Below are 20,000 nucleotides of genomic sequence, written 5' to 3' on the forward strand. Positions count from 1 at the left end.
CGGGCTTCCTTGTAGCTAACGTGCTTCCTTCTAGCTAACGTGCTTCCTTCTAGCTAACGGGCTTCCTTCTAGCTAACGGGCTTCCTTCTAGCTAACGGGCTTCCTTCTAGCTAACGGGCTTCCTTCTAGCTAACGGGCTTCCTTCTAGCTAACGGGCTTCCTTGTAGCTAACGGGCTTCCTTCTAGCTAACGGGCTTCCTTGTAGCTAACGTGCTTCCTTGTAGCTAACGGGCTTCCTTCTAGCTAACGGACTTCCTTGTAGCTAACGTGCTTCCTTCTAGCTAACGGGCTTCCTTCTAGCTAACGGGCTTCCTTCTAGCTAACGGGCTTCCTTCTAGCTAACGGGCTTCCTTCTAGCTAACGGGCTTCCTTCTAGTACCGATAAAGGTACTTTCCTGGTATACAGGTACTTTCCTGGTACCAGGTACTTTACCTGAACACGAAGGTTTGTTGAGTGCCGGTTCTTCCGTGTCGGAGAACGGTCCTAACAGAACCTGGGCCGGGTCCAGACCCGCGCCGAGCCGCGGTACTACCGGGTCCAGGAGGTTCCGTCAGGCCCAAGGACCAGCGGGACCGGGTCCGGGCCACCAGAGTTCAGACCTGAACGCGTCGAGTGGGACTGGTCCTGGTAGACCCTCCTAGGTCCCGGGGGGACCCGTCCCGCGGTGGTCTCTGGGCGGACCCGTCGCCGTGGCACCTGGCACGGGTCCGGAGGGGGGGGGGGGGGCAGCTGAGGGCCTTGTGGTTCTGCACGTGGACCCTCAGGGCCTCCGGGGACTCGGCCTGCCGGCCGCACACGCCGCAGAACCGGCCCCGCTGGTCCACGTGGTTCCAGGCGTGCTTGATCAGCAGGTTCATGGAACCGCGGGAAAGTCCGCAGACCCTGCAGGCCGGCCGAGACCGCCTCTTCACCGCCGTCGGTTCCCCGGGGTCCCTCGGACGCCCGGTTCTCGGTTCCGCTTTGGAGACGCCGTGGGAATGAGACGCCGGCGGGTTCTCAGGAAGAACCAGAGCCGGTTCCTGCTGAAGACCCCCAGACTCTTCCTTCTCTAACCCTTCATGCTGCGCCGGGGAGTCTCTGGGCGGAACCACGTCCCGGTTCTCTCCGGGAGGAGCCACGTCTTGGTTCTCTCCGGGTGGAACCACGTCTTGGTTCTCTCCGGGTGGAACCATGTCTCGGTTCTCTCCGGGAGGAACCACGTCCCGGTTCTCTCCGGGAGGAACCACGTCCCGGTTCTCTCCGGGAGGAACCACGTCTTGGTTCTCTCCGGGTGGAACCACGTCTTGGTTCTCTCCGGGAGGAACCACGTCTCGGTTCTCTCCGGGAGGAACCACGTCCCGGTTCTCTCCGGGCGGAACCACGTCTTGGTTCTCTCCGGGAGGAACCACGTCTCGGTTCTCTCCGGGAGGAACCACGTCCCGGTTCTCTCCGGGAGGAACCACGTCCCGGTTCTCTCCGGGAGGAACCACGTCCCGGTTCTCTCCGGGAGGAACCACGTCCCGGTTCTCTCCGGGAGGAACCACATCTTGGTTCTCTCCAGGGGGAACCACGTCCCGGTTCTGTCCAGGTGGAACAGGAGAACTGCTGGACGGAACAGAATTCAGACACATTAAGACTCAACAGACCAAACTAAAATCCCCCAGAACCCCTAGAACGTACCGTCTGGTCTGATCTGGCGGTTCCTCTGGAGGCGGTTCCTCTGGTCCGTCCGGATCGTCCTGGAAGAGTCCAGTCGGAACGTTAAACAGAACCGTTCCGGCCCAGTTCTATCAGGAGACCCCCCCCCCCAGGTTCCCTGTGGTTCTCCAGAGTTCTCACCTTCAGCCGGAGGAAGACGGTGGCGTTCCCCCCGGTTCTCCAGCAGACCTCCTCGGGGGTCAGCGTCGTCACGGCGACGCGGCTCAGCCTCCTGCTGCCGTCCGTCCTCAGGACGTCGAAGCGTCTCCGGGACAGCTGGGGGAACGTGGACCGGAGCAGGTCCAGGAAGTCCTCCTCCCCCAGACCCCCGGGACAGCGCAGCACCCGGACCGGGTGAGTGAGGTACACTGGGGGGGGGGGACAGGTTCTAGGTAACGCTGCGGGGTTCTGTCCTAGAACAGGGGAAGGACGGGTTTGGTCTCACCGGACGGGGACACGGACTGGATGCGGGGGTTCTCCAGGACGCGGATCTTCAGGTCCACGTGGGGTCCGGACCGGCTGGCGGGGGGTTCCTCAGGGTTCCTGCGGCGTCCAGGACGGAGGTTAGAGGAGGGGCGGGGTTCTAGGGGGGTTCTGGGGCGTGGTTCTGGGGAGGTTCTGGGGGGGGGGGCTCACCTGGGTGGGCCAGCGGTTCCACGTGGTCCCCGGGTGGAGGTTCTCCTGGTCCTACGTCCTGCTGGAGGCTGAAGGAGGACAGGAGGTTCTTGTGAGAACGGGGGTCTGGGGGGGACGGGGGTCTGGGGGGTCCGGGTGGAACCACCTTCAGTTGGACGTAGACCAGCCGGTTCCCCCCGGACCGGCTCAGGATCTCCTCGGGGGTCACGGTCTTCAGCAGCAGAGGACGGATCTTGCGGCGCCGGCCGCTCAGGAACACCAGGGCCCGGTTCTCCGGCAGCTGGGGGAACGTGGACCGGAGCAGGTCCAGGAAGGCCTCCTCCCCCAGGCCGCCGGGACAGCGCAGCTCCTGGGACGGGAACCTCTGGAACACTGGGGGGGGGGGGACACGGTCCGGTTAACCAGAACCCAGGGGGACCAGCGGTTCTGGTTCCTGGTTCCTGGTACTGACAGCCGGGGTAGATGGTCCCCACTCCGGACCCCTCCAGGACCCGGATCCTCAGGGTCACCTGGTGGTTCTCCTCAGGTCTGGAACAAGAACCACAGCAGGGACCGGGTGAGGGAACCGGAAGGACGTGGACAGGAAGTGGACGGGACGTGGACAGGAAGTGGACGGGACGTGGACAGGAAGTGGACGGACGTGGACAGGAAGTGGACGGGAAGTGGACGGGACGTGGACTTGGACGGAAAGTGGATGGGACACGGACAGGAAGTGGACGGGACGTGGACAGGAAGTGGACGGGACGTGGACAGGAAGTGGACGGGATGTGGACAGGAAGTGGACGGGACGTGGACAGGAAGTGGACGGGAAGTGGACAGGAAGTGGACGGGACGTGGACTTGGACGGAAAGTGGATGGGACACGGACAGGAAGTGGACGGGACGTGGACAGGAAGTGGACGGGATGTGGACAGGAAGTGGACGGGACGTGGACAGGAAGTGGACGGGACGTGGACAGGAAGTGGACGGGATGTGGACAGGAAGTGGATGGGACGTGGACAGGAAGTGGATGGGACGTGGACAGGAAGTGGACGGGAAGTGGACAGGAAGTGGACGGGACGTGGACTTGGACGGAAAGTGGATGGGACACGGACAGGAAGTGGACGGGACGTGGACAGGAAGTGGACGGGATGTGGACAGGAAGTGGATGGGACGTGGACAGGAAGTGGACGGGACGTGGACAGGAAGTGGACGGGATGTGGACAGGAAGTGGACGGACGTGGTAAATTGAGGAATCAGGGACGAAGCAGGAGGACATGGAGGACGTGGAGGACAGGAGGGACACAGCAGGACTCACCTCGGGGTGTCGGTATCAGAGCTGGACTGCAGATCTTCTTCTGGAGCTGGTTCTGGACTGGTTGTCTCTGGACCCTGGAGGACCACCGGACCCTGACAGAAGACCAGCACAGTGAGTGACCCTCTGGTTCTGGACTCTCTGGTTCTGGACCCTCTGGTTCTGGACCCTCTGGTTCTGGACCTCCTGCAGACTCACCTTGAGGCGGATGTAGATGGACGGTCTCCCGGTGGGACGGACGTTCCTGCAGATGTCCTGGGGGGTCAGGGTGTCCAGGCGTAGCGGCTGCAGCCGGCGGCTCCGGGTGGAGGTGAAGACGCTGAAGGACGGGGACGAGGACAGCTGGGGGAAGGTGGACCGCAGCAGGTCCAGGAAGTCCTCCTCCTGCAGGTCTCGAGGACATCGCAGCCTGTGAGCCGGGAACCTCTGGAAGACTGGGACACGGGACCACGTCAGAGTCCACCAACGTCTGGACCGGGTCCCGACCCGGGACCAGAACCAGAACCAGAACCAGCTCCGTCGGCAGGAACAACCCTAGAGACCAGGGTCCAGGACCTTCGTCCTCTAGAACCCCCTAGAGACCAGGGTCCAGGACCTTCGTCCTCTAGAACCCCCTAGAGACCAGGCTCCAGGACCTTCGTCCTCTAGAACCCCCTAGAGACCAGGGTCCAGGACCTTCGTCCTCTAGAACCCCCTAGAGACCAGGGTCCAGGACCTTCGTCCTCTAGAACCCCCTAGAGACCAGGCTCCAGGACCTTCGTCCTCTAGAACCCCCTAGAGACCAGGGTCCAGGACCTTCGTCCTCTAGAACCCCCTAGAGACCAGGGTCCAGGACCTTCGTCCTCTAGAACCCCCTAGAGACCAGGGTCCAGGACCTTCGTCCTCTAGAACCCCCTAGAGACCAGGCTCCAGGACCTTCGTCCTCTAGAACCCCCTAGAGACCAGGGTCCAGGACCTTCGTCCTCTAGAACCCCCTAGAGACCAGGCTCCAGGACCTTCGTCCTCTAGAACCCCCTAGAGACCAGGCTCCAGGACCTTCGTCCTCTAGAACCCCCTAGAGACCAGGCTCCAGGACCTTCGTCCTCTAGAACCCCCTAGAGACCAGGCTCCAGGACCTTCGTCCTCTAGAACCCCCTAGAGACCAGGCTCCAGGAGCCCGTCTCTCGCCCGTCCCTTTCCCGTCCCTCGCCCGTCCCTTTCCCGTCCCTCGCCCGTCCCTCGCCCGTCCCTCGCCCGTCCCCCACACTCACCGCTCTTGGACAGGACTTCGATGGACGGGTCGTTCAGGATCCGGATCTGGAGGTCCACGAGGCTCGGCGGGTCTCTGAGACGAGGACGGCTGACCCTCCTCCTGTGAGACGGAACCGGGGACGGCCTGGAGAACCTGGAGAGACATGGAGCGGTGAGACGTGGGACCACCGGCCGGGGACAGACAACGCGGTCCCCTCGTCTCCCGACCTGGACGCCTCCAAGTCCAGATCGTCCAGACCGTCCTGGAAGGACGTCAGCGCCGTCCAGCTGAGAGACGCCGCCTCCTCGTCCTCGTCCACGTCCTCGTCCACCGGCTCCCCGTAGGACAACAAGCCCAGACTCCAGCTGTCCTCCACACCTGAAGACACAGTCCCACGTCCCCCGTTGGACAAACGTTCTAAACCTCGGTGAAACCGAACAAACGGGACTAAGAGACCAGGTCCCAGAACCCGTCCCTCTGTGACCAGAACCCGTCCCTCTGTGACCAGAACCCGTCCCTCTGGGACCAGAACCCATCCCTCTGGTCCCAGAACCCGTCCCTCTGGTCCCAGAACCCGTCCCTCTGGGACCAGAACCCATCCCTCTGAGACCAGAACCCGTCCCTCTGTGACCAGAACCCGTCCCTCTGAGACCAGAACCCGTCCCTCTGTGACCAGAACCCGTCCCTCTGTGACCAGAACCCGCCCCTCTGGTCCCAGAACCCGTCCCTCTGGGACCAGAACCCGTCCCTCTGGTCCCAGAACCCGTCCCTCTGGGACCAGAACCCGTCCCTCTGGGACCAGAACCCGTCCCTCTGGTCCTCCACATCAGACCAGAACTCTCAACTCCTCTGGACCAAAAGGTCGGGAAACAACCGGGAAACAACCGGGAAACAAACGGGAAACAAACGGGAAACAAACGGGAAACAAACGGGAAACAACCGGGAAACAACCGGGAAACAACCGGGAAACAAACGGGAAACAAACGGGAAACAAACGGGAAACAACCGGGAAACAAACGGGAAACAACCGGGAAACAACCGGGAAACAACCGGGAAACAAACGGGAAACAAACGGGAAACAAACGGGAAACAACCGGGAAACAAACGGGAAACAACCGGGAAACAAACGGGAAACAAACGGGAAACAACCGGGAAACAACCGGGAAACAAACGGGAAACAACCGGGAAACAAACGGGAAACAAACGGGAAACAACCGGGAAACAACCGGGAAACAAACGGGAAACAACCGGGAAACAACCGGGAAACAACCGGGAAACAACCGGGAAACAACCGGGAAACAAACGGGAAACAACCGGGAAACAAACGGGAAACAAACGGGAAACAACCGGGAAACAACCGGGAAACAAACGGGAAACAAACGGGAAACAAACGGGAAACAAACGGGAAACAACCGGGAAACAACCGGGAAACAAACGGGAAACAACCGGGAAACAACCGGGAAACAACCGGGAAACAACCGGGAAACAACCGGGAAACAAACGGGAAACAACCGGGAAACAAACGGGAAACAAACGGGAAACAAACGGGAAACAACCGGGAAACAAACGGGAAACAAACGGGAAACAAACGGGAAACAAACGGGAAACAACCGGGAAACAAACGGGAAACAAACGGGAAACAAACGGGAAACAAACGGGAAACAAACGGGAAACAAACGGGAAACAAACGGGAAACAAACGGGAAACAACCGGGAAACAACCGGGAAACAACCGGGAAACAAACGGGAAACAAACGGGAAACAAACGGGAAACAACCGGGAAACAAACGGGAAACAAACGGGAAACAACCGGGAAACAAACGGGAAACAAACGGGAAACAAACGGGAAACAACCGGGAAACAACCGGGAAACAAACGGGAAACAAACGGGAAACAAACGGGAAACAACCGGGAAACAACCGGGAAACAACCGGGAAACAACCGGGAAACAAACGGGAAACAAACGGGAAACAAACGGGAAACAACCGGGAAACAACCGGGAAACAAACGGGAAACACGTCAGTAAAACTGGTTATCAACAATAAAACCTCAAAGTGAGCGAAGGAACCAAGGGAAGGTTCCCCACCAATCCCTGAGGAACACCCCCTCAGCTTTACCTAGAACATTGTAATAAACTTCACCAGCTGGTCTTTCAGACCCTTGAGGAACAACAGATTGAAACTGGTACTTGGTTGGTATTTCTGCAGTTCCTCCTCAGCTTCTGGGATTCCTGCTCCTCCTGCTGCTCCTCCTGCTGCTCCTCCTGCTGCTCCTCCTGCTGCTGCTCCTCCTGCTCCTCCTCCTGCTCCTCCTCCTGCTGCTCCGTAGGGAAACAGCGGCAGGTCGTCTGCAAACAGACAAAGTTCCAGTGCTTTAAACATCAGACGTCAGTGGATTTGACCAGAACCCTGAAGAGAAAGTGTCAAAGCGTTGAGAGTTGTGAAGGAACACGCCACGTTCCAGACGGCTTGAGGGTTCTAGATAAGGCTCACCTGCAGGGAACCAAAGAGGAACCCAGATGGTGAGTTGTTGACATGATAATTCCAGCATCGAGCTGTGCTCCTTTTGCTCAATTACAGTTCTTGTTGATAAAAAACAGTTTAACAAATTCCTCATGCTCTTATTCTAGAAACCAGCTTTAGTTCGGTAATAATGGCCAATAATGTGAAAAATGTGTCCATTTGAGATGTAGTAAAGATGATAACGGGCTATGATGTACATACATATATATTTATATATTTACAACAATTACTGAATTCTTATATAAGTACTAACATAATTATTTCAAATAAGACTTTCAAAAATATTGGCAAAAGATTAAAAAAAAACAACAGACGACAGAAAAACCTGCAACTTCCGGTTCCGGTTGGCGACCGTCTGCAGAAGCGGCTGAATTCGCTGCAATTCCTTGCAAATGTGGTTTAATAAAGTGGGACTTTTTCATGCCGATGATTAAAAGAGTCTTTTCTCCTTCCGCAGTGACTCGCAGGTTCGTTTTAAATTCGCCGTTTGTTCCTTTTCAGGTGAAAAAAACCAAATCGCGTTCCCACATCGGCCACCGTCGCCGTGAACACGTGAATAAAAAGCGTTTTTCTGGACGAATTAAAGCCCGGATGTTGAGTTGAGTTCAGCCGAATTGCCCGCCGCGGTCCTCCGGTCCGGGGCCCGGTGGGCTCGCGTGGCGGGGCTTCGCCCCCACCCGCCGAGGAACCGTGAATGTGTGTGTTTGCGGGCGGACCTCGGCGCGGGAGGAGCGGACGCGACCTACCCGCCGCCTCCTGCTTCACCTCCGGCAGCAGGACCTCCAGCTGCCGCCGCTGCCGCTCGATCTCCCGCCGGAAGCCCGAAGCCTCGCGCTCGTAGTCCGACACGGCGCTCTGCACCACGGCCACGATGTCCCGGGCCGCGCAGCTCAGCCGCTCCGTGATGGCCCCCCGGAGGATGTCGCCCCGGGACATGGGGGCCCCCGGGCTGGGGGGGCTCGGGTCCTCACGGGACCAGCTCAGCATCATGACGCCTCAGGACCCGAGAGTCTCTCACGAGTCCTGCTGGAGCCGCAGAGCCGGAACGCGTAGAACAATAGAGCTAGAACACATAGAACCACAACAAACCGGCAAAGTAGAGCCGAACCCAATAGAACTGGATAAAACGTACTGAAAATACTAGTGGAGACAGAGATGGAACATATAGAAACATAGAAGTAGAACATATAGAATGATAGAGCTAGAACGTATAGAAACAGAGAGAACATAACGGAAAATAGAGATGGAACGTAAAGACACAGAGATGGAACATAGAACGTAAAGAAAAATAGAGATAGAACGTAAAGAAAAATAGAGATAGAACATATAGAAACATGGAGATAGAACATATAGAGACAGAGATTTGAACATAATTCAATTTAACATAAACATAATTTTTAACTTCTTTTAACATGTTTTAACTTCTTTTAACGTGTTTTAACTTCTTTTAACTTGTTTTAACGTGTTTTAACTTCTTTTAACGTGTTTTAACTTCTTTTAACGTGTTTTAACATGATTTAACGTGTTTTAACATGATTTAACGTGTTTTAACATGATTTAACGTGTTTTAACATGATTTAATGTGTTTTAACATGATTTAACGTGTTTTAACATGTTTTAACGTGTTTTCGCGGCACTTTGACAAGATAAACTGAACCGTACCTTCATGTTTCACTTTCAAATAAAAACAACAGTTTAAACAAAGCTTTTATTGTGAAACCTTCATGTTCCAGACGTTCACTCAGCAGCATTTCACCAGTTCACACGGAACCGAAATGTTCCGACACATTGCGACGCGTCCGTGTAACAAAATGACAAATAATGTAAAAAAACAAAACAAAACAACAAAAAAAACACCGACTATTTAGAGTTTTAATACTTAAACATGCGTAAAGTTGAAAGTAGAAGGAAGAAGAACTCAGAAATACGAACAATGTGAAGCTAATGACAAACAACATTTAGCATAGTGGGCTAGCAGAGCATCGCTTAGCGTCACGCTAAATGATAGCATGACTCGTAGAAAATGTTAGCGTAGCTAGCTACTTCTTCCATAACCAGGCACCATCATCCGTGGGCGTGTCTCTAGTGAAAGGGGGCGTGTCCAAGTAGAAATCTGCGACGTACAAGTTAGCTTCACGCGCTGGCGAATCCCAACCAAGCGAGAAGCATGACTGTGCTAAAACACGTTTATACACTGAACTCAGTTTTGGCTTCCGCCATTTTGTTAGCAGTTTAGTCAGCGCTAACAGTGGGAAGCTAACGAGTTCAGTTTAGCTTTTGTGGCTTCAAGCTATAAACAAAAGACATGATTCTTCACTCTGTGGCTAACGCTAACACAATAGCGAGTTTAGCTTCCCTCAATGATTTTAATCACGTCTAAACGTTAACATGTAGCTAATTCCGCTGACTTCTAAAGTGAAAGCTACATAATATGAGCTAGCGCCGGAGAACGTGAGGTAGCTTCCTGGGGTTAGCGTTAGCGAGCTCAGAAATAACCTTCCAACACAAGATGGCGGCGTCGTTTGATTGGCGGTCAATTTTTTCCCCCTCGCAAATGAAAACGTAGCACACGGCTAACGGCAGTGAACGTCGCAATGACGCGGGGAAGCTAACAGGCAAACTTCAAAGCTCGAAGAACGTTGAAAATACGGTCCACGATTAGCATCGTGCTAATCAAACAGAGTGACATTGAAAATGTAAACATGTGGGGCTTCACCCCCCCCCCCCCCCCCCCTCGTCTCTGGACATGGGAGGTGGACGGAAATGCAGGTTCCAAAGAAGAACAGGGCGATAGAACCCCGGCTCCGCCTCTAGCCCCGCCCCTCACTCGTCCCGCGCCCCCTCCACCATGCGGTACCTCTGCCTGCAGGAGGACGGCAGCGGCAGCGGGAAGGAGAACACGACGGGGACGGCGGTCTGGACGTTCCGCTCCAGGAAGTTGAAGACGGGGTTCCACCAGGTCCTGGACAGGAAGTTGTTAGGAGCCTGACGCAATGCCTGATGGGAAAAACGGCAGCGTTACGAATCACTAAACCAAACGTGTTGATCGTACGGTGTGTGTGTGTGTGTGTGTGTGTGTGTGTGTGTGTGTGTGTGTGTGTGTGTGTGTGTGTGTGTGTGTGTGTGTGTGTGTGTGCGTACGTGTGTGTTGGCCATGGTGTGGTACCACCAGAACACCCTGGTTGTGACGAAGTAGCCGATGACGACGTCGATGCTGTAATGTTCGTGTCCAATCAGGATGCAGACGACTCCGGAGGCGCTGAGCAGCCAGCAGAACCAGTGGTACCACCACATCCAGCGCGGCGAGTCTGAGGGCACAGTGTTAGCACGTTAGCATGTTAGCAGAACCAGTGGTACCACCACATCCAGCGCGGCGAGTCTGAGGGCACAGTGTTAGCACGTTAGCATGTTAGCAGAACCAGTGGTACCACCACATCCAGCGCGGCGAGTCTGAGGGCACAGTGTTAGCACGTTAGCATGTTAGCAGAACCAGTGGTACCACCACATCCAGCGCGGCGAGTCTGAGGGCACAGTGTTAGCACGTTAGCATGTTAGCAGAACCAGTGGTACCACCACATCCAGCGTGGCGAGTCTGAGGGCACAGTGTTAGCATGTTAGCAGAACCAGTGGTACCACCACATCCAGCGCGGCGAGTCTGAGGGCATAGTGTTAGCACGCTAGCACGTTAGCAGAACCACAGGGAGGAGCTAATGGACCTCGTCATTGTGTCGTGTAGCTGTTGTGTACTTGATTACTTGTGTACTGGTGTACTTGTGTACTTGATTACTTGTGTCCTTGATTACTTGTGCACTCGATTACTTGTGCACTCGATTACTTGTGTACTCGATTACTTGTGTACTCGATTACTTGTGTACTCGATTACTTGTGCACTCGATTACTTGTGCACTCGATTACTTGTGTACTCCATTACTTGTGTACTCCATTACTTGTGTACTCCATTACTTGTGCCCTTGATTACTTGTGTCCTTGATTACTTGTGTCCTTGATTACTTGTGTACTCGATTACTTGTGCACTCGATTACTTGTGCACTCGATTACTTGTGTACTCGATTACTTGTGTACTCGATTACTTGTGTACTCGATTACTTGTGTACTCGATTACTTGTGCCCTCGATTACTTGTGCCCTTGATTACTTGTGCCCTTGATTACTTGTGCCCTTAATTACTTGTGTACTCGATTACTTGTGTACTCGATTACTTGTGTACTCGATTACTTGTGTACTCGATTACTTGTGCCCTTGATTACTTGTGCACTCGATTACTTGTGTACTCGATTACTTGTGTACTCGATTACTTGTGTACTCGATTACTTGTGCCCTTGATTACTTGTGCCCTTGATTACTTGTGTACTCGATTACTTGTGTACTCGATTACTTGTGCCCTTGATTACTTGTGCCCTTGATTACTTGTGCCCTTGATTACTTGTGCACTCGATTACTTGTGTACTCGATTACTTGTGTACTCGATTACTTGTGTACTCGATTACTTGTGTAGTCGATTACTTGTGTCCTTGATTACTTGTGCCCTTGATTACTTGTGTACTGGACTACTTGTATTACTTGTATTACTTGTACTCACACTCTTTGATGAAGAGGTAGGACAGCGTCAACATGACCGTGTGTCCACTGTACAGGAAGTCTCCACACATCAGGTGGGAGCCGGTGAGAGACAGACCTACACACACACACACACACACACACACACACACTGAGGCTAATTCCACTATTACATTGTGTAGTACTGTGTAGTACTGTGTGGTACTGTGTAGTACTGTGTAGTACTGTGTAGTACTGCGTTACCTCCTCCTGAGATCAGACGTAAAATCCTCCAGATTTTTCCTGAAGAGTTGTTGTACAGCTAAACAACAACAAATAAACAAATTGATAAACTGCGTGTGTGTGTGTGTGTGTGTGTGTGTGTGTGTGTGTGTGTGTGTGTGTGTGTACCTTGGGAGCGCACACCATGTGTCTCCCCGGCACCGGCAGTGTGGTGATGTACATGGTGACACAGCGGTACATGTAGAGGGTTCCTATGAGGAAGAAGCAGCGGCGGCCCACGATGGAGCTGCACACACACACACACACACACACACACACACACACACACACACACACACACACACAGTCAGAAACAGAACAGAGTTCAACCTGGCAATAGGAATGTGAGAGGTCAGAGGTCAGGAGTCAGAGGTCCGGAGGTCAGATGTCAGTAGGTCAGAGGTCAGGAGGTCAGAGGTCTGGAGGTCAGAGGGTCAGTAGGTCAGAGGTCAGGAGTCAGATGTGAGGAGGTCAGAGGGTCAGTAGGTCAGATGTCAGGAGGTCAGAGGTCAGATGTGAGGAGGTCAGAGGTCAGGAGTCAGATGTGAGGAGGTCAGAGGGTCAGTAGGTCAGATGTGAGGAGGTCAGAGGTCAGATGTGAGGAGGTCAGGGGTCACCGGTGTGTGAGCAGCAGCCACTGCAGCGTCCACAGGCCGACCAGGATGAGTCCGTTGACCTCGGTGACGGTGAAGGCCCAGGCCACTCGGTCCACGTAGTCGAAGAACTTGTCGGGCAGCGGCGGGCTGACAGCCTTGTCGGGGACGCGCTCGTGCACGACGGTGATGACCACGGTGGTGAACACCAGGTTGAAGACGGCGTACAGGAAGGCCACGGCGGTCTTCCACCACTCGGCGGGGAGGCGCTCGCCGCGCTCGTCCGCCGCCGCGCCGATCTTCACGTAGTCGCAGCGGCGCCGCAGGCCGCCGCTCAGCGCGCGGACCAGCTGGCTCTGCGCCAGGGCGCTGGCCAGGCGGGACCGCTGGCTCCGCCCCTCCGGCTCGTCCCCGCCCACGCCCGGCGGCGGAGGAGGAGGAGGAGGGGGCGGGGCGTCGTGGCGGCTCGGGTTGCCGTTGGCGACGCGGGCGGTCTGCGGGGGCGAGGGGGGGTCGGCGGTCACCACGTCCGCCTCCACCTGGATCCGGACGCCGTCGTCCTCCATCAGCTCCGACGCCGCCATGACGACCCGGCCACCTCCCCCGCTCTGACTGGAGCTGCGCTGTGATTGGTCGATCTGCTCCGGTCAGCCAATCAGCACAAACCTACGACAAAGACAAGGAGGTCATTTTCATGTTCACCACTAGTTGGCGCCGTTGGTGGTTCCTGAAGTGAAACCACACACACACACACACACACACACACACACACACACACACACACACACACACACACACACACACACACACACACACACACACACACACACACACACACACACACACACACACAGCGGAGGACAGTCCACTATAGCAAGATGTGTTTGGACCCCGTCGCCGTGGCAACATGGTTTCTGTCCAGTGGTCCTCACCACGCCATGGCCCCGCCCCTCGACTATAACCCCGCCCCCCTCTGCATGATGTCACAGCCCCGCCCCTCCACCTATAACCCCACCCCCCTCTCTGTCACATGTGAAATTCTAAATTTTCTAGTGTTCTACATTTAGTTGTGTTCTATATTCAGTCGTTCTCCGTGACGCTTGGACAGAACTTGTTGACAAAACGACAGAACCACGAGGTTCTGGTTGGACAGTCGGAGGCGGAGCCTCTGTGTCGTCGTTCAGGTGAGAGAAATAGAACCGACGTGTGAGAAGCTGCCGAGGCTCGGACACAAACTGCCTCTCAGGAGAACGTAGAACATAGAACTGACCTCTACTCAACGTTCTTTACTTATGATTTACTGTTGATTCATAACAGGAGTTCATTCAAATCAGGAAAACCAGAAATGTTCCGTGTTCTTCGGAGGAACCGAGGTCAGAAATGTTCCGGGTTCTTCAGAGGAACCGTGGTCAGAAATGTTCCGGGTTCTTCGGAGGAACCGTGGTCAGAAATGTTCCGGGTTCTTCAAAGGAACCGTGGTCAGAAATCTTCCAGGTTCTTCAGAGGAACCGTGGTCAGAAATGTTCTGGGTTCTTCGGAGGAACCGTGGTCAGAAATGTTCTGGGTTCTCCAGAGGAACCGTCGAGACCCGATGGCAGGCCGGCTCTAGAACACAGACGTGATTGTGGGCGAAGAACACGAGACTGAGTGGAAAATCTAATTGAGTGAAACTCGATTACGCCTCATTCCCGCGGAGCGGAAAACAGGAAGTGACATCACAGCCGAGGGGGCGGGGCCTGGCTGAGGCTGAAGGGTCCAGTGTTTCCGTGGAAACGGACGTCAAAACGTTGGAAAACATAAAATGTTTTTGAAACAATGACGACGCAGAGTTCTGGGTGGTTCTGGATGGTTCTAGATGTTTCTAGATGGTTCCACGGAGAACTGATCCCATTAAAAAAAAAACACCAAGTTTTCCACTAAAAGACTTTAAATTTCCCTCAACAAATCTTCAGAAAAGTGAAAAAAAGCTGCAATTAGTTTAAAGTTTGTGACTCAAATGAACAAAAAGTAGAAAATAATGAACTTTAAACACTTTAAATGTAAAAAAGTTCACTTTTAAAAGTGAATCATTTATTTACAAGATTTCCTTCAAAGCGTAAACTTTTCATAACGACCAAACTTCAGTTGACATAAAATGAGCAGGACGTTAAATTAAATTAACGATTTAATTCACTGAATCATTGTGAAAGTACTCAGCCAGCTGAATGTAACGTGACGTCGGAGTAACGTACCTGAATCCACGTCACTCCTCATTTTCTTCTGTGAAATCAGAAAAACAGAAAAAAAAACGACTTTGAAAATGTCTGGAGACTCGAAACGATCCGCTTTGTGACGTCGATCAATCGATTCCGAGCTGAAAAACGACGCACTTTGATCAGGACGAGAAGTTCCGCGGCTCGAGGAGGAAACACCTCAGGTAAACAGGAAGTGGAGCACGCTCACCTGAGCGGGGACGCGCGGCGCGCTCCCGACGCTTCTCTTCAGTAAAAAGCACGTGAAGTGAGAACTTTGTCCTCCTCTTCCTCTCCTCTTCCTCCTCATCAAACTCCGCCACACCGTGAACGCGCAGCGGCGACCCGAGCGCGGCCCCGACTCACGCACGAAGGAAACGTGGAGTCCAAATATGGTGCGCTCACTTCCGGCCCGCCACTCCCCCGTGACTCACCTTACCGAGTGACGTCATCGGCCTGAAGCCTCACCGGCGTTTGTCGCCAGATTATACTTTTTTTTTTATTAAATAAAAATGCTAAAAATGTGTTGATGTTATTATTTTATAGGATTTTTTTTCTTTCATTACTAGTTTTACTTTATTTCTAATCCTTTTGTTGACATTTTAAAAACATTGTAAAAATATAGGCATGTTTAAATATTCAAAGTAAATTATTGTTTGATAGTTTATAGATTTATTTGTCTGGATAAAAGTGATTTAATGCGAGAAAGAAATTAAATAGACTCATTTTGGATCTACGTACGATTTCAGGACAAAAGAGTTAATTAAATGAAAGGATTAACACACTCACACACACACACACACACACACACACACACACATAAAATACACTTATGAAATACACTTTTTTATGATAAAAATTGATTCACATACAATCTTTAGCTTCAGGACTACAATCATGGAGGCTAGCATGTAGCTACAGGACTACAAACATGGAGGCTAGCATGTAGCATGTAGCTACAGGACTACAAACATGGAGGATAGCATGTAGCATGTAGCTACAGGACTACAAACATGGAGGATAGCATGTAGCATGTAGCTACAGGACTACAGTCATGGAGGATAGCATGTTGCACGTAGCTACAGGACTACAGTCATGGAGGATAGCATGTAGCATGTAGCTACAGGACTACAGTCATGGAGGATAGCATGTAGCACGTAGCTACAGGACTACAGTCATGGAGGATAGCATGTAGCATGTAGCTACAGGACTACAGTCATGGAGGATAGCATGTAGCATGTAGCTACAGGACTACAAGCATGGAGGATAGCATGTAGCATGTAGCTACAGGACTACAAGCATGGAGGATAGCATGTAGCATGTAGCTACAGGACTACAAGCATGGAGGATAGCATGTAGCATGTAGCTACAGGACTACAAGCATGGAGGATAGCATGTAGCATGTAGCTACAGGACTACAAGCATGGCTGAAGGTTTCTGCTTGTCTTCGTTGTTTTGTCGTGATGTTTGTGTCGGAGGACGATCAGTGAATCTAAGCCGTTGGTAACCAGACGCTCTTCCAGGGGGAGGAGCTACGTGACCTTTGACCTCTGTGGAGACGGACTGGGACAGCTGGGGCTGTGAGGGACGTGTCTCAGTCTCTGGGTTCCTCTGCAGATCATCCAGTCTGCGACCGAGCCGACAGCATGGAGGACGTGGAGAACCTGTTCCACCCCAGGTAGGCCCGACAGGGGGCGCTCAGCACGGAGAACACGACCTCTGACCTCTAACCTTCAGGACATTCCTGCACGGTTCTGCTCAGAGACGCTCGTGGTTCTAGTTTGTTGTGTTCTGCTCAGGGAGATTCAGCAGGTTCTCCTCAGTTCTATGTGGTTCTCCTCAGTTCCCTGTGGTTCTCCTCAGTTCTCTGTGGTTCTCCTCAGTTCCCTGTGGTTCTCCTCAGTTCTCTGTGGTTCTCCTCTGTTCTCCATGACTCTATATGGTGTGTGTGGCGTTGTTGTGGTCGGTGTTCCTGAAGGGTATTTATAGCTGCAGCTGTTGTGTCTCTGGCGTCAACCAGCAGCTGTCCAACGGTCCTACTGTCCTACTGTCCTACTGTCCTACTGTCCAACTGTCCAACGGTCCAACTGTCCAACTGTCCAACTGTCCAACTGTCCTACTGTCCTACTGTCCTACTGTCCAACTGTCCAACTGTCCTACTGTCCAACTGTCCTACTGTCCTACTGTCCAACGGTCCAACGGTCCTACTGTCCAACGGTCCTACTGTCCAACGGTCCAACTGTCCAACTGTCCTACTGTCCAACTGTCCAACTGTCCAACGGTCCTACTGTCCAACTGTCCAACTGTCCTACTGTCCAACGGTCCTACTGTCCAACTGTCCAACTGTCCTACTGTCCAACTGTCCAACTGTCCTACTGTCCTACTGTCCTACTGTCTAACTGTCCAACGGTCCAACTGTCCTACTGTCCAACTGTCCTACTGTCCAACTGTCCAACTGTCCAACTGTCTAACTGTCCAACTGTCCTACTGTCCAACTGTCCAACTGTCCTACTGTCCTACTGTCCTACTGTCTAACTGTCCAACGGTCCAACTGTCCTACTGTCCAACTGTCCAACGGTCCAACTGTCCAACTGTCCAACTGTCTAACTGTCCAACTGTCCTACTGTCCAACTGTCCAACTGTCCTACTGTCCTACTGTCCTACTGTCTAACTGTCCAACGGTCCAACTGTCCTACTGTCCAACTGTCCTACTGTCCTACTGCCCTACTGTCCAACTGTCCAACTGTCCTACTGTCCAACTGTCCTACTGTCCTACTGCCCTACTGCCCTACTGTCCAACTGTCCTACTGTCCTACTGTCCTACTGTCCAACTGTCCAACTGTCCTACTGTCCAACTGTCCTACTGTCCTACTGCCCTACTGTCCAACTGTCCAACTGTCCTACTGTCCTACTGTCCTACTGTCCAACTGTCCTACTGTCCTACTGTCCTACTGTCCTACTGTCTAACTGTCCAACGGTCCAACTGTCCTACTGTCCAACTGTCCAACGGTCCAACTGTCCAACTGTCCAACTGTCTAACTGTCCAACTGTCCTACTGTCCAACTGTCCAACTGTCCTACTGTCCTACTGTCCTACTGTCTAACTGTCCAACGGTCCAACTGTCCTACTGTCCAACTGTCCTACTGTCCTACTGCCCTACTGTCCAACTGTCCAACTGTCCTACTGTCTAACTGTCCAACGGTCCAACTGTCCTACTGTCCAACTGTCCAACGGTCCAACTGTCCAACTGTCCAACTGTCTAACTGTCCAACTGTCCTACTGTCCAACTGTCCAACTGTCCTACTGTCCTACTGTCCTACTGTCTAACTGTCCAACGGTCCAACTGTCCTACTGTCCAACTGTCCTACTGTCCTACTGCCCTACTGTCCAACTGTCCAACTGTCCTACTGTCCAACTGTCCTACTGTCCTACTGCCCTACTGTCCTACTGCCCTACTGTCCAACTGTCCTACTGTCCTACTGTCCTACTGTCCAACTGTCCAACTGTCCTACTGTCCAACTGTCCTACTGTCCTACTGCCCTACTGTCCAACTGTCCTACTGTCCAACTGTCCTACTGTCCTACTGTCCAACTGTCCTACTGTCCTACTGTCCAACTGTCCTACTGTCTAACTGTCCAACACCCAAAAACTGCTCTGGTATTCATCTAAACACCAGAGAACCACAGGTAGAACATCAGAGAAGCACAGGTAGAAGATTGGAGAACCACAGGTAGAACATGGGAGAACCCCAGGTGGAACACCAGAGAACCACAGGTAGAACATCAGATAACCACAGGTAGAAGATTGGAGAACCACAGGTAGAACATCAGAGAACCACAGGTAGAACATCAGAGAAGCACAGGTAGAAGATTGGAGAACCACAGGTAGAACATGGGAGAACCCCAGGTGGAACACCAGAGAACCACAGGTAGAACATGGGAGAACTACAGGTAGAACATCAGAGAACCACAGGGAGAACACCAGAGAACCACAGGTGGAACACCAGAGAACCACAGGCAGTGTGTGTGTGTGTGTTCCAGCCTGGAGAACACTCTGATGAAGCTGGACCCGGAGGACGGCCGGCAGATACTCGAGTACTTCAGAACCCACGCTCTGCTGAGCCGGGAGAAAGCTCGTGAGAACCTCCTGTGGAACTTTGGTTGAGGTCAAAGGTTAAAGGTTGGAATGGGGTGACCTGTCTGTGTTCTCCGTGTTCTCCTTGTCTGTGTTCTCCGTGTTCTCCATGTTCTCCTTGTCTGTGTTCTCCGTGTTCTCCATGTCTGTGTTCTCCGTGTTCTCCTTGTCTGTGTTCTCCATGTTCTCCATGTTCTCCTTGTCTGTGTTCTCCGTGTTCTCCATGTTCTCCGTGTCCGTGTTCTCCGTGTTCTCCAGTCCTGCAGGCGTCGGTCCGTGAGCAGAAGAAGCTCCTGGTGGAAAACGGAAAACTGAAGAAAGACATCGAGCAGCTGAAGGAACAACTGCAGGAGAACCAGCACAGACGCAGGGGTGAGAACCACACACACACAACAACAACAACAACAATAACAACAACACAAACGACAACAACAACACCACAAACAACAACAACAACATTAATAATGACACAAATACCACAAACAACAACACAAACAACAACAACAAACAACAACAACATTAATAATGACACAAACAACAACAAACAACAACAACACAAACAACAACAACAATCTATTTTACCTTAATTTAATAGACTTTGATTTGATTTCCCTGTTTCCGCCCCTCAGCTAAAGCCCCGCCCCCCAGATGTCTTAGCCCCGCCCCCAGCACAGCCGCTCCTCAGCCTCCTGCTGGAGCAACAGCTGCTGTTCCCACAGGCTGTCTTCCCCCCTCCTCTACCAGCCAGGAGAGCAAGGAGAGGAGGGGCAGGAGGAGGAGAGGTGAGGGGGTGAAGGGGTGGGGGGGTGAGGGGACAGGAAGGGAGAGGGGGGGGGGTTTGGGGG

General features: G+C 53.0%; 3 protein-coding genes across 7 annotated transcripts in view; 1 reads left to right on the forward strand and 2 right to left on the reverse strand.

Moving 5' to 3' along the window:
• Positions 1 to 8,643, reverse strand: part of LOC308147883 (uncharacterized protein) — a 9,595-nt gene extending 952 nt beyond the window's left edge. The window contains exons 1-13 of one of the 2 annotated variants that reach the window (XM_080521261.1): positions 8,106 to 8,643; positions 7,026 to 7,184; positions 5,066 to 5,216; positions 4,858 to 4,991; positions 3,806 to 4,041; positions 3,611 to 3,702; positions 2,766 to 2,842; positions 2,460 to 2,686; positions 2,315 to 2,382; positions 2,124 to 2,221; positions 1,820 to 2,046; positions 1,661 to 1,719; positions 1 to 1,582 (exon numbers count right to left, since the gene is read on the reverse strand). The exon at positions 1 to 1,582 is cut by the window's left edge and continues 952 nt beyond it. In XM_080521261.1, the coding sequence (XP_080377387.1) occupies positions 595 to 1,582; positions 1,661 to 1,719; positions 1,820 to 2,046; positions 2,124 to 2,221; positions 2,315 to 2,382; positions 2,460 to 2,686; positions 2,766 to 2,842; positions 3,611 to 3,702; positions 3,806 to 4,041; positions 4,858 to 4,991; positions 5,066 to 5,216; positions 7,026 to 7,184; positions 8,106 to 8,349 (2,760 nt within the window). In that variant the 5' untranslated portion in view covers positions 8,350 to 8,643 and the 3' untranslated portion in view covers positions 1 to 594. Of the gene's footprint in view, positions 1,586 to 1,660; positions 1,720 to 1,819; positions 2,047 to 2,123; positions 2,222 to 2,314; positions 2,383 to 2,459; positions 2,687 to 2,765; positions 2,843 to 3,610; positions 3,703 to 3,805; positions 4,042 to 4,857; positions 4,992 to 5,065; positions 5,217 to 7,025; positions 7,185 to 8,105 lie in introns of both variants that reach the window. The other variant, XM_080521260.1, reaches the window with a different exon arrangement.
• A 1,475-nt stretch (positions 8,644 to 10,118) lies between these two features.
• Positions 10,119 to 15,366, reverse strand: sgms2b (sphingomyelin synthase 2b). 3 transcript variants are annotated; one of them, XM_080521264.1, is made up of 8 exons: positions 15,233 to 15,317; positions 15,022 to 15,143; positions 12,815 to 13,456; positions 12,327 to 12,444; positions 12,180 to 12,237; positions 11,959 to 12,054; positions 10,501 to 10,667; positions 10,119 to 10,356 (listed from the first exon to the last, which is right to left on the reverse strand). In XM_080521264.1, exons 3-8 carry the CDS (start codon positions 13,372 to 13,374, stop codon positions 10,183 to 10,185), a joined length of 1,173 nt encoding a protein of 390 aa, XP_080377390.1. In that variant the 5' UTR covers positions 13,375 to 13,456; positions 15,022 to 15,143; positions 15,233 to 15,317; the 3' UTR covers positions 10,119 to 10,182. The 3 variants fall into 3 exon arrangements, with proteins under 3 accessions (XP_080377390.1, XP_080377391.1, XP_080377389.1); XM_080521265.1 differs by lacking the exon at positions 15,022 to 15,143 and having other exon boundaries at positions 15,233 to 15,366; XM_080521263.1 differs by lacking the exon at positions 15,233 to 15,317 and having other exon boundaries at positions 15,022 to 15,193.
• Positions 15,367 to 16,588: 1,222 nt separating this feature from the next.
• aimp1b (aminoacyl tRNA synthetase complex interacting multifunctional protein 1b) overlaps positions 16,589 to 20,000 on the forward strand; it is a 4,171-nt gene continuing 759 nt past the window's right edge. Inside the window, exons 1-4 of one of the 2 annotated variants that reach the window (XM_080521270.1) lie at positions 16,589 to 16,699; positions 19,062 to 19,156; positions 19,414 to 19,527; positions 19,785 to 19,937. In XM_080521270.1, the coding sequence (XP_080377396.1) occupies positions 16,668 to 16,699; positions 19,062 to 19,156; positions 19,414 to 19,527; positions 19,785 to 19,937 (394 nt within the window). In that variant the 5' untranslated portion in view covers positions 16,589 to 16,667. Of the gene's footprint in view, positions 16,700 to 19,041; positions 19,157 to 19,413; positions 19,528 to 19,784; positions 19,938 to 20,000 lie in introns of both variants that reach the window. The other variant, XM_080521271.1, reaches the window with a different exon arrangement.

This window comes from Blennius ocellaris (assembly GCF_963422515.1).
Source record: "Blennius ocellaris genome assembly, contig: SCAFFOLD_130, whole genome shotgun sequence".
Taxonomy (NCBI): Eukaryota; Metazoa; Chordata; class Actinopteri; order Blenniiformes; family Blenniidae; genus Blennius; species Blennius ocellaris.

Excerpts from the sequence above, each read along its gene's own strand:
- sgms2b (XM_080521265.1), bottom strand. The coding sequence starts at position 13,374 with ATGGCGGCGTCGGAGCTGATGGAGGACGACGGCGTCCGGATCCAGGTG. Across the intron at positions 12,445-12,814 it reads TGGCTGCTGCTCACACACCG|CTCCATCGTGGGCCGCCGCT; the intron begins GTGACCCCTGAC and ends GTGTGTGTGCAG. Across the intron at positions 12,238-12,326 it reads ACATGGTGTGCGCTCCCAAG|CTGTACAACAACTCTTCAGG; the intron begins GTACACACACAC and ends GTTGTTGTTTAG.